This window comes from Stegodyphus dumicola, chromosome X1 (genome assembly GCF_044657685.1).
Source record: "Stegodyphus dumicola isolate Sdum_Otavi_A_Nest chromosome X1, ASM4465768v1".
Taxonomy (NCBI): domain Eukaryota; kingdom Metazoa; phylum Arthropoda; class Arachnida; order Araneae; family Eresidae; genus Stegodyphus; species Stegodyphus dumicola.
Genome location: NC_140780.1, coordinates 185,753,480 through 185,766,244, shown reverse-complemented (window position 1 = coordinate 185,766,244; position 12,765 = coordinate 185,753,480). Strand labels below are relative to the sequence as shown.

Genomic DNA, 12,765 nt, shown 5'->3' with positions numbered 1-12,765 from the left:
GAAATATTTAATTAATTCAATAATGCACTTCTGCTGGAAAGGACTGAATTTTAAAAGCAACTATTATAGTAAGTGTTTTAAAACAATTTTTAGGACATTAACACTGTCTCATGTTAATTGGTAGTGAAAATATAGAGGTAGAAACATCCCAAAGTCTCAGCACATATACGTATATTCACATAAAAGTGTAACGAAAATATATCTATGTATAGGGAGCATGCTTTAAATTCGTATTATATAATTTAAAAATAATTTTTTGAGGGGAAAATTTAAATAAATAAGAGCATAAATAAAACATTATATTTAATGCATATAATAATAGAAATAAATTATAAAACACAAATATAGATCAAATTGGAACAAGAATCTAAGAAAGTTGCAGACAGGTTGGAAAATGCTTATGGGATTCGAACTCGTGACTCCAAAAATTAAACCACGTTACCATCAGTTTTACCACTAAGCATCACACGAGTATGGTATGATTTTGGCTTATATACATCAAGTAAATGAATTCTTAAACTAAATTTTTTTGTCCTATTTCAGGGTGCTATCGTCTAAAAAATTCACCAGAGTTTGTTCTTCAGCTTCTAAGACATTTCTTACAAAAAATATGTTTTCAAGTGGCGTTCTGATTGAAGTTAAACAGGATGAAAAAAATATATTCCATGTGCTTACAAATATATGTTAGACAAAAAAGTATATTTATAAGAAGAGAAATACAAATTTAACATACTCTTTAATGCAGTGGAATATTTAAAAGGCTATCAAACTGAATTTATAATTAACGTTTTTAGTTTTTACCTGTTTCAAAAAAAAAAAAAAAAAAAAAAAAAAATTCTTTTAATACCATATCTGATTTGCTACAGCAGTTTGATATAGTCAGATGTTCAGTTTTATTAAAAGTGTATGCAGAACTAGGAAATAATTGTCAGGACAAATTTTGCTATTTCATGGACTTGAATTTACATTTTTTTTGCTTGATTTTCTTGACCGCCTGATTTTCTATGCGAACTAGTACTGTAGTTGCAGTTACCTTATTTTTCTTATCTATTTTTTTTTTTTTAAACTAAATTCAGCTGGTTGCTGTCTTTTTCAGTACGCAGATTTCTCGCTATAACGTTAATTCAGAAATAAGTATTTTTTAGCAAAACATTCTTTCCCTAAGCCAGCGCTCATCGCTACTTCTGCCACCATTTATTTTTGGTGACAACACCTGATTGCTCCTTTTCTACCACGTGACCCCCAACGCATCCGCAGACATACGGATAAAAGTTGAATTCCATCCGTCACCGCACATCGACCGGATTCCAGATGTCAACCAAAGTGAATTCGCTCGCTGATTGGAGAAACGCATAGACTACACAGCAGTGGAAACGGGCCTTTAAACATGCCCAAATTTTAGAATTAAAGTACAGGTAACCCTTGTATAACACGGTAGATAGGTTTCTAGAAAATGGGATGTTGTGCGAAATCGTTTCGCATGAGACCCAGCGGCAGTATGAAAAGGGGATTACGTTCCAAAAACGTATTAAAAAGAATTTTTTTAAATTATACATAAACAACTTAATTTTTATTAAAATATATACGTGTGTACAACACAAAACAAAAAATATTACACATTTTAATTTAATGCAACTTTAATAAATTTCTTCGTTGTCATTGCACAGTATAATGAAAAGAGAACTTTTTTTTTCGGTAGAATGAGATCGCTTCACTTGCAAAATTTCTTTGTTCTTTCAAGTTCCGGCATTTTCTTCCCTCTTTAAAAAATTTGTAATTTTACTTAGCTTACTTTTAAATTACTTACTAGTTCTTAACGGATAATTTTAAATTTCTTGATACAGAGCTAGGCTAGACTGTTTCGCAGCTCCCTTTTGGATTATTCAGTTATGGCAAAGCACACGAGGGCTAACTGCCTAAAGGAAGGGATGCCTTTCGTGGAGGACTTTCTAAGGAAAACTGGCTCGTATACACGTTACACATGGGGAAAACCACGAAAACGCCCATACAGCCAGCCCGTTCGCAGGATTCGAACCTCAGACCGAACTACCAGTGTTCAGCGTCTTTACCGCTCGGCCGCTGGTGGGCGCAGCTCCCTTTTGAATTTTTGGCTTATTTCAGCAGAAGGTTCACTCAAGAAAAATTACTTGAGCTTTTCAGCTAAGCACAGGCCTTCTTTTAATTTTTTTTAATGTTAAATTATTAACAATCTTCATCAATGGTAGTGTCCTCAGAATAAATTTGATTTACAGCTTCGGGTACCATCTATCAAATCTTCGTCAATTTCTTCCGCTAATAAATCTTCAACGTCGTCAATAGCCACGTTCATAAAACCTTCGTCTTTGATTGATTTAGCAAGTTCTACTATGCCACCAATTTCATTTTCTGAAGATTCACGCTTGTTTTCTATTCTAGCTGACAAGGGCCATATCTTCTAACATGCATTTAACATTGTTGCTTTCAGTTCTTTCAGCGACAAAGATGGTTGGAGTAACGAAGTAGTCTTAGGTGACAGGAACAGTATTTTGACATTGGGATGATTCAAATCTTATGAGTGATATGGAGCATTATCTAATACCGCATCGAAGCTCAAATTTTTCTGCTTTAAATAATGTTCAGCGTCTGGCACAAAACAATTTAAAAACCAATCTTTAAATATATTCCCAGCTACACAAGCTCTTGGATTTGCTTTCCAATACAACAGTACTGTGTTTTTATTTACGCCTTCAAGTGCACAAGGATTTAAAGATGTATAAAATAACAAAGGTTTTTGTCATAAAGCCCTAAGTCATACTGCAGAAAAATAGAGTTAGAAAATTTTTATACATCTTAAATCAGGATGCAGTTTTTTTCTTTTTTTGATATAAAGGTTCTGCTGGGCATTTTTATTCCACCAAATCCCAGTTTTATCGGCATCGAAAACTTGAACTGCTGTGTATCCTTGTTATATAATATTTTGAAATTTTTCAGGAAACTCCTAGCAGCTTCATAATCAGCTGATGCAGATTCTCCTTGAAATCTTATGCTATGAATTGCAAAACACTTTTTGAAATTTTCCAACCAACCTTTACTTACCAGAAAATATGGGTTGACAGACTGTTATCCATATTCTTTGAGGTGCTTGAAAATTTTGAGTGCTTTTTGTTTAAAGATATTAACATTCAACAAAATTCTTTTTTGACAGCTATCATCAGTCCAAATGCTAGGTGCATTTTCCATCTTCTCAATTATTGGCCCAACTGGGGGCGAACTGCACGTTTTGCTGATATCGAAGATCCTGCAGCAACTGCACTTCTTATTTCTTTTTCGTTTTTTTTTCAATAGTCTGGAATGTTTCTTCATTCCAATTAAAAATTTTTCCAATGTGACATGCCTTTTCTCCGTTTAAAAGACAGTCCAAGATTTGTATCTGTACGTCTAAAGAAATGAATTTCCTCTTAAATGTTATTTTTTAACTTTATCGGACATGTTTGGGGACTGAAACTTAATGTTTTAAAGACAAAAAAGTTATTCTTTAACACACCATGGCTCAACGCAGTCTGCCCACCAGCAGTGTGAGACACCTTTTTCAGGCCATGGAGGAGAAGATTCGAACTTTGGAAGCCGAACCAGCAGGTTGTGCATTTTAGAGCACTTACTGTTGTTTGTTCACCTTCTGCGATAGTGAAGGTTCTTTGCTATCTGGGGAAATTTGTTCATACAGGTCATCTGAGATCATTTGCTCGTCTGAGGACATTTGTTCTTACTGCTACCGGATCTTGGAAGACAACTGGCAGAACTTACGAAACAAGGATTCCTATGTGTTAAATGACTACATAGGTGCTTTGCACCATATGAAAAAACTTCGTGCGAAGTTTGTTAAATTTCTTCGAATTGCTTGGGCAATTTTCTTGTCGTGTTAGAGCAAAACCATATTGTAGGAGGGTTTAGCAATTTATGAATCGTGTTGTAGCGAAACCGTGTAACAGGATGCCATGTTGTAGGAGTGCTACCTCTACTATTAACTTAAATTTTGAAAGTTAAAATGGGAACCAATATTTATTCTAATATTTTTTACATGTGCATATTTAATACAAATAGCCAGTAGGTTGTGAAAATGGCAAAATATATAGTTTTTATATTTCTATTGAGAAATTGTAAAATGTGGTGGTGTTTTAAATTAAAGATTTTAAATTTTTGTTTAGGTGGTACGCATTAGTGAAAAGGTTGAGAACCACTGATCTATGGCATTCATTCAAAAGCAGTCGATGACAAAATTGCGTTACAATATTCTGCAGAATTACACCTACAAAAGAATACTAAATTTCTATAACTACTTTTAACCTGATAGTTGATATGAATTATATATTACAATAAGATTAGAAGCTTTGATGGGATTCTAGTCAAGCAATTTTAAAATGCACTGTGTGATTCAACACTGTATTCATAAAATATTCTTCCCAAATACCATTGTAAAGGTATATGCCACTATTTTATTCACATTATTCTTGCTTAATCTTAAGTATCATACATGCAACTTCATATAGTTTTCAAACATAAGTTTGAATAATTTCAATTAGATATCTCCTGTTTACAGATTATGTGAAGAGTATATGAAACAGATTTTTACACACCTTTTTATAGTAAAATTATGGCTTTGAAGAATGTACTTCTATCACTAAGCCTTTCAATTATCAAACTTTAGATACTTTTTAATTTCAAACATGTTTATAAGCTTCTTCAAGCAGGTTTCTCACAGGTATGTTCTCATAAACCATCTAAGGCTAAGCATTATAAAAATTTAGCATGGAAACTACAGTAAAAATAGGAAGATACACATGAAGACTTGCTTACCCATATTTTGTTAAGTACATTTTAAATAATATTAATCAATTCGGAAGGTATAAAAGGAAAAAATAAAGTTTACATTTTAAAATAATTATTTCTTTTATTAAGCTAACAATTTTAAATTAATTATTATAGCAAGCTTATTCTTTACAAACTCAATAACAAGCTCAGTAAAAGCTGTTTTCAATATTATCATGTCTGCCAAAGCCACCAAAATATGACTTTCTTCATGTTTTACTTTAACCCACCTACAAGAAACTCTGAATGTGTGATTGTGTATTATTATGCAATATAATGAAATTTCATACCATATAAAAAAGTTTATAAAGTCAAACTCCCAAAGAGAAACTTCCTTAGGTCCACAAAATGGCACATCTAAATTAGTATGGCCGGGTAATGCTAAAAACAACTAAGGATATCCAAATGCATAAGTTCCATTCTAAGAGAAAACATTTAGAAGTTTCAACATTTAAAAAAAAAAATACCTTCAATAGGAGGAGGTAGTATATCCTGAAGGTTTGCTTTTTTATCTTCATCACTACTTTCAACAAGCACTACATCACTTTCACTTTTAACAGTGGTTTCTTTCAATTCATTTGTAGGTTCAGCTTCATTAATCGATGAAGAATCAAACAGATTAGGGGCATCACCAGGTGGCTGACTGAAAAGCTGAGTAAGAGCTTCTTTCTCAACTTCTATTTGTTGAAGCCGTTCTTGAAGAGCTCTCATCTGAGCCTCCTGAAGTCGTCTTATACGCTCTTGCTCTTCTTTCTGAGCTGAGAGGGTCACTGCATCTAGTTCATCTTCTAATTTAATATCTCTAAAAAAAAAAAAAAAAAAAAAACAATTTGAAATTAAAACCTTGAAATAAAGGATTCAATACACATAAACAGAGACAGACATGTATTACTCAATTTCAAGACATAAAACATATCTAATGGGTACACCAACACCTAGATGGAATGTGCAAATTCAGATGAGTTTGTTATTCTGTACAAGCAATTGCCTTACATATGCAAAGAATTAATTTAGAAGTCAAACAACAAAAATGAGCGTTATATTTTCAAACTTTCACAGGACTAGTTTCAGTGGTTTTATCGAACCATCATCATTAGCTACAAAAGCACAAATGAACGAGATGATGTATTTTTTTGGCGTGTTGTATCTTAATACGCAAAGAAGTCCAACATTAAAGACATGTAGCATCAACATATAGTCAAACAAAGAAGTTTAACACGAATGTTCACTTCTGTTCTCAGAAATACAGATTACTTTCAGATAAGTTTGCCAGAACTAAGTTAAAATGTATTTTTAATGTAACACATAATACATAATATAAAATATCAAAATGTAAATTATTGGGTTATAAGATAAAACAGTTGCATACCTCTAAATAACTTCAAAGCAGTTGAAAAAATATGTTAAATATAGTTTGCTGATATATAATCAGCACCAACTCGTATATTTTATAATATTTTTGATACATTTTATAAATATACGAGTTTTTCTTTTTATTTGTAGAGTTATATATTTTATAAATTTTATTCAATTAATAAAAAATGGCAAAACAAGTAGCTAAATACTAACCTGATATTACATCTTTCAAACTTTTTCTTCTTCGAGAGTTTGTCATCTTTTTTAACATTTTTCTCACACAATTCTTCTATTCTTTCCTTTTTGTCTTTTTTCTTTTCATAAGAATCTTGAGAATTAGCTATATCAGTTATCTCAAGTGGAGACATTTTTTCACCATCATCTTCTGAAAGTGTACAACCAACTAAATCCTCAGACTTATCAGAAAGGACTGCTGGAATTTCCGTTGACAATGTTCCTTCAGTATTTATATCAGATTGAAAAGTATTTTCATCTGAATCTTTTAGGCTATATGACAAAATATTCTTCGATGGAGGATAAAATTCATGTTTAGTCTCACTGCTGAGATCATCTGTGAAGCAATTATCATTTTTTACATCTCTTGAAGCAATTCTTTTAGAAAAGCTTTTTTCCTCAGATAAAGAGGAATCATTTTTCACATCCATAAAAATGTCAGATTCATTTTGAAACACTTCAGTTTTGAAATCTGCGATTTCATCCTTGATTTCAGTTTTAGATTCAAGTTTAATGAATTTTAAAGAGTTTTTAGTTTCATTTGGTATCTTTTCAGATACTTTGTAGGGGAAATCATCAGATTGGGTTTTTGGTTCTGGTTTCACTACTGTTGACAATAAATTAGAAATAGGAATGTTATCACAAGAATCTTTATTTGAACCTACTAACTGTATGGTAACTTCTCCAGATGACAAGACCATATTGTTTATTCTTTTAAGTTTATGTTTGTTGGACTCAACAGCATCAGCTATTTCTTCTTCCCACTTTCTTTTTGTTTCTGTATTACAAACAGGATTTTCATTTACAGTTGCACGATCTGAAGTTAAAACATCATCTTTAGAGCAATTATTAACATCTGAATGAGTTTCATTTGTTTCACATGCAGCTTGTAACACTTCTACAAAAATATACAAAAAATTTAATTCAAATTTTTATAACACTTTTACAAAAATATACAAAAAAGTTAATTCAAATTTTTATAATCTTAAAAGCATATACATATTATACTATAATATTCTTTGAAATTCTGCATAAAAAACTTAAATACAAAAAAAAAAAAAAAAAAAAAAAAAAAAAAAAAAAAAATCTAAAATAGTCTCGTCTATTTAAATCTAAAATCTAAAATAGTCAATATGAAATGAAGTTTAAATAGATACATACTACAGGCCATTAAAATTGCTACACCAAGGAATGCATATAAAAGAGTGATATTTATTGGTCATATACATTACAGAGGACAGAAGTGATTAAATTTACAGGAAACTATGATGTATGAATCCTAAGAAATCAACACCTAGAGCAGCCTCATCTGACAGCAAATAACAGTATTTATCCACCTAGACATGACATCAAAGATTATATGGCATGCACAGAGACTGCAGTCCATGCAGCTTCAACATGATGCCATAGTTCATCAACAGTAGGATGGTGAGTGGTACCATGCATACCACTTGGCAACCATTGTCCGAACATTTTCAATTGGTGACAGATGAGGCAACAATCAAACACCTTCTATATTGATTAAGGTCAGGAAATATGGGCAACATGCAGTTGTGCATAGCTCTGCAGAAACAAAGCATTAGGGAGACTTCAAATATAGAGCAGAGCAATGGGCCTTTGTTAGAAATGTAACAGTTGCTGTTCGAAGTGCCAGAAATGCAAACAAGAGGTTTGATCAATGTTAGGATGATATACAATGAAAGCCGGTAATGTACGTAGGTTGTTGTTCTTTTCAACCTCCGATCGCACAGTATGATGGCCAGGTATGCGGCAGGTGGTTGGTGTGCGTAGTAGGCGACTGCGCATCTCCCCCTCCACATGCTCTGTCACTGGTGTATTCACGCCATTTTCTGTTGAGTTGCAGTCACGTAAACGTGGCTGCTGCTATTGATTCTCCCGCCAAGTGTGAATTGCGAGCTGTTATTCGTTTCTTGCAAGCAGAAGGGAACAAAGCAGCGGAAATTCATCGAAGAATGAGTCAAGTGTATGAAAACAGCTTTATGAGTGATGGTGTTGTTCGTGAATGGTGTCAAAAGTTTAAAGATGGCCAAACTGATGTGCATGATGAAGGGGGTCAAGGACGCAAGTCTGTTGCTACAGACGACATTGTTCAACGAGTTGACCAAGCGGTTAAGCAAAATCAAAGGTTCACCATAAGTGATCGATGAAATTTCCAGAAGTTTCAAGATCTTCCCTGTACTCTATCATTACTGAACAGTTGCGCTACATAAAAGTTTGCGCTCGCTGGGTCCCACAAATGTTGACTGACGACCACAAAACTCGCCGAATGGTTGCAGCATTTAAGTTTCTTGACCGATGCAATACTTACACAGAAGAGTTTTGGAAATCCATTGTGACAGGTGATGAAACATGGGTTCAATATGACACCCCCGAAACAAAACGGCAATCACAACTATGGATACACAAAAATTCTCCAAAGAGACCCACAAAATTCAAACAAACTTTTAACAACCATAAGGTTATGGCAACTGTTTTTTTTGGGGGGTCAAAAAGGTGTGTTGCTTGTGGAGTTTATGCAGCCTGGAACAGCAATTAATGCAGATTCATATTGTGAAACTTTGCGACGCTTACGGAGAGCTACTCAATTTTTATGGCCAGTAGTGTAGTACCATTAGCAAAAAAGATTTATACCTGGATTTCGCACTGAGATGAAATTTTCTTTAATTCTGAGAGAATAATCTATTGGTTAAATCTTAGTAACTTCTTTAAGGCCCATATCACATGGCATTTGTTTCACACAAACAACTGTTTTGGACAATTTTTCTGCCTGGTTTACTTTTGAAGGAAAGACGTACGACTTTTTCCTTCCTTCCCAAAAGAATTGCAAGTTGTTCGTTTTCAACCAATGAGCTATCAGCTTAGAATGCTATCAGCTTGTCTGTAATGGGAAACCAGTTTCCCCTGTGTTAACCCCAAAGCAATCTATGTTGTGACAAAGCAGAAAAATTGTTTCAAACAAACCAACGTGTGATAGCAGCCTAACAGTTGATAAAAAAAAAAAAAAAAAAAAAAAAAAAAACTTTTTCGATGGCTAAATAATTATTCACTACCTGTATAACAAATACAAAATTTTAAAAAAATAAATAAATAAATAAATAAAAAATTTGAGCACAGTATTTTATGATCCAACTTCTCAGTGGCATGAAACCAAATAAGCACCAATAAATAACTTGCGTAAGAATACACTAGTCCCTCTCCTAAGGAAACAGTTAATGCATTATCTGCATTTATTAAATTTTTAAAATGGAATCATATGTATCTGAGAAATGACATTTTAATTCAACTGCATGTTATAGCCAGCATAAACCTATTGAGAGATTATATCACTTTTATTGGAAGACGACGTTAAGTGGTAGAAAAAATTCTGCTACTTATTAAAGCATACAATTCTGCATTTCATCAACCATTATTAAATAATTCTAACAGAAACAAAAAGAGATCCTGAAATTAATACATAAAAGTTTATTTATATAAAGCTTCACATATTAGAATAAATATCTTCAAACCTTCCAAGTAGTGTTGAGAGAAAAAAAACTTCACTTAATGAAACAGATTTCCTTACGTAACCTTCAAGGACAGAAGGATGAGAAGAAATATATCCGAAATTTATGAGGTAATTCCTTTCTCGAGATATATCTTTACTGCAGGACTGAAGATCTTATTCATGTACTCAATGAAAAAGATACAAGTGAGCCATGTCTTGCTACTGGTCCCCCACACAAACTCTGTATCATACAGCTCTACTGCATTATGCATTTCTTGGAGGCTCATGGTGTCTCAAAATAATACACAAGCATGAATTTGACTTTGATGTCCCTTTTTCAGTTGTTTTACCATATAAAAGTTTTAAAGAAAAGATTTAGTAGATGATCTTGAAAGTTTCAGTATGTCTTCCCAGGATCATTTACAAGAATTTACACATGGGCAATTTACTGGAAAGATTGAGCAAAGCCTTGTTTCATAGGCCTGGAACGTGTAGCCAGAGTCACAGGGAAGGTCATGTTAGATGTACATCTGTCGAAGACAGGTTCATTGCCCTATCAGATAAAAGAAATCAGTACACCACAACCTAGCAGGCTACGAAACAGTTTCTTTTTGCCATAGAACAGATCTCTCAAAAAACTGTGGCCAGACGTTCGGCAGAAGGAGGATTAACATACACATACCTATCATACAGCACTGCTCCACACATTTACAATGGTGTCATATGCATTGCAATTACAATGAAGAATACTATTCTCAAATGAAAGTATGTTCAGTTTGTCAAACTGTCAAATCATAGATGCCAATGCATCTGCCATAAGAGTGATACTGCTTGTTGTCCAGAAAATATCTGGGAAAGGGACTGATAACCCAGATGCAGTATGATGTATGACAGCTACATGTTCAATGGCCGTGTTCCCCGTACGTGTGATTGCATCTTGGACTATGATCAGCCAAAAATAATAATAATAATAATAATACATTGGTGAAGTTCTGTTGCCTTATGTTTGTTTCTTGTGAGGTGCTTTCAGTGATAACTTTCTTTTAATGGGCAACACGTCGTGTCATTGAACACTTGCTGTACAGAATATTCAATACTTCATATGTCCAGCACATTCTGCAGATCTAAACCCCATTGAAAATGTTTGGGATGTGCTGGGGTGGTGACATGCTGATCGAAAATATCCTCCGACAAACAACAGCTTCACCCACCCACTGACATAGTGGGATCAACTGCATTAACAGCTGCCGGATACTGCTGTGCAAAGCATAACATGACACATGGAAAGTTGCATTGCACTCTACGATGGAAATATCCCATATTGACACCTTTCTTAACCGTTTTGACTCGGCTTTTGCACGATTAAAACTTAACTATGAAGAGCAAGTTAATTTAATATTGACATGCTAAAAGAAGTGTAAAATAAGTTTGAAGTTTTTAACATTTCCAGGAAATCTCTTGGGACAATATGCCCCAACTGTATTGCAAACTTAGACTATTTGCCCAAATCACCTAGGATACTGTGATAACAACCTTGCACCGCATGTGAATAAAAAACAAAGTTAAATGAAATGTACCAATTATTACAGTACCTTACAGTACAAGTTAAGTATGGTACGGCATAAAGCAGTTTTTACAAAGTGCACCCTGACGCATTTGGCAAATAGGCCAGGTTTCTTTAGTCATATATTTCCTTAATTTCTTAAAAAGACTGCAAAGATAATAACCTATTTAAAAGTGGCTTTTATTTACTCAACAGGGAATGAAATCTAATCTCTGGGACATATATGCCCATTAGGACCAAAAGAGTTAAAGGTGCCTGCTGTCATTCATATGTATTTTTCCATTTCTCCTTACACACCATCAAAAGCACACTTTTTAACCTTTAGATGTTTCAAAACCTGTACCTTTCTGATTAATAAATGTCCTTTATAACAATGTTCGAACACTGTTGCAACAACATTTTATTCTGCTTAGCCTCCAGCCCCAATTAATGTTATTCTACACTGCAATTTGAGATCTGCCGTAATCAACTGTCGGGCAATGCAATTGTCTTCAGGGACAGCACAACAATATAGAGGATCTTTGCAGTACACTTTGAAAGTTATTCAATAGCTGAGAAAAACAATTAGCATTTTTGCACACACCAGTTTATCTCAAATACAAGGATTTCAGAGAAATGGCAAATGAATGTCCATGTTGTGGCTGCCAGACTGAATGACTATGACAAAAGCTCTCTACCATGAACAATTTCAAACAAACATAAAAAAAAAATTGCAATTTCATGCTGGAGCAACCAGTGTACAATGCCTCTTGCACGATACATACTTTTTAATTGCTGATACTGAATCGGATTGCTATTCCTTACATTAGGAGACAGAGCTTTGCACCTGGTATGGATTTGAAAATAAAGCTACTAAGAATGGATATAAGTAGCATAGTATGAAGAGTCCTATTTCCAACTGATTTGCAGGTAGATGGAAAAGTTCATGGGGGGGAGAATGCACTCATGAAACAATGTACCAACCATGCCAGCAAGACTACAAACTGGTGTGGCCTATAAGCATGAGATGTATTCACATAGCACAAATCAAACATCTCACATATATATAACTTTCTCTGAGAGGTAAACACTATATTACCATCTTTTCAGATGCATTACACTCATTTATGCTACACATTCACTGTGATGAATTTAGCTTGTTCAAATAAGAAAATGTGGAAATTTATACATGCAGTAATGATTTGTGGAACACGACCATGTCCTATCTTGTTTCTATAGTTCTGAGATACCTAGATAGATAGGCAGCTTGCTTTATGGCACT

At 33.8% G+C, this 12,765-nt stretch overlaps 1 protein-coding gene across 1 annotated transcript in view; it reads right to left on the bottom strand.

Moving 5' to 3' along the window:
- Positions 1-12,765, bottom strand: part of LOC118200554 (uncharacterized) — a 281,729-nt gene that overhangs the window by 209,214 nt on the left and 59,750 nt on the right. Inside the window, exons 6-7 of the mRNA XM_085807694.1 lie at positions 6,415-7,333; positions 5,313-5,647 (exon numbers count right to left, since the gene is read on the bottom strand). Coding sequence (XP_085663820.1) covers positions 5,313-5,647; positions 6,415-7,333 — 1,254 coding nt within the window. The remainder of the gene's footprint in view (positions 1-5,312; positions 5,648-6,414; positions 7,334-12,765) is intronic.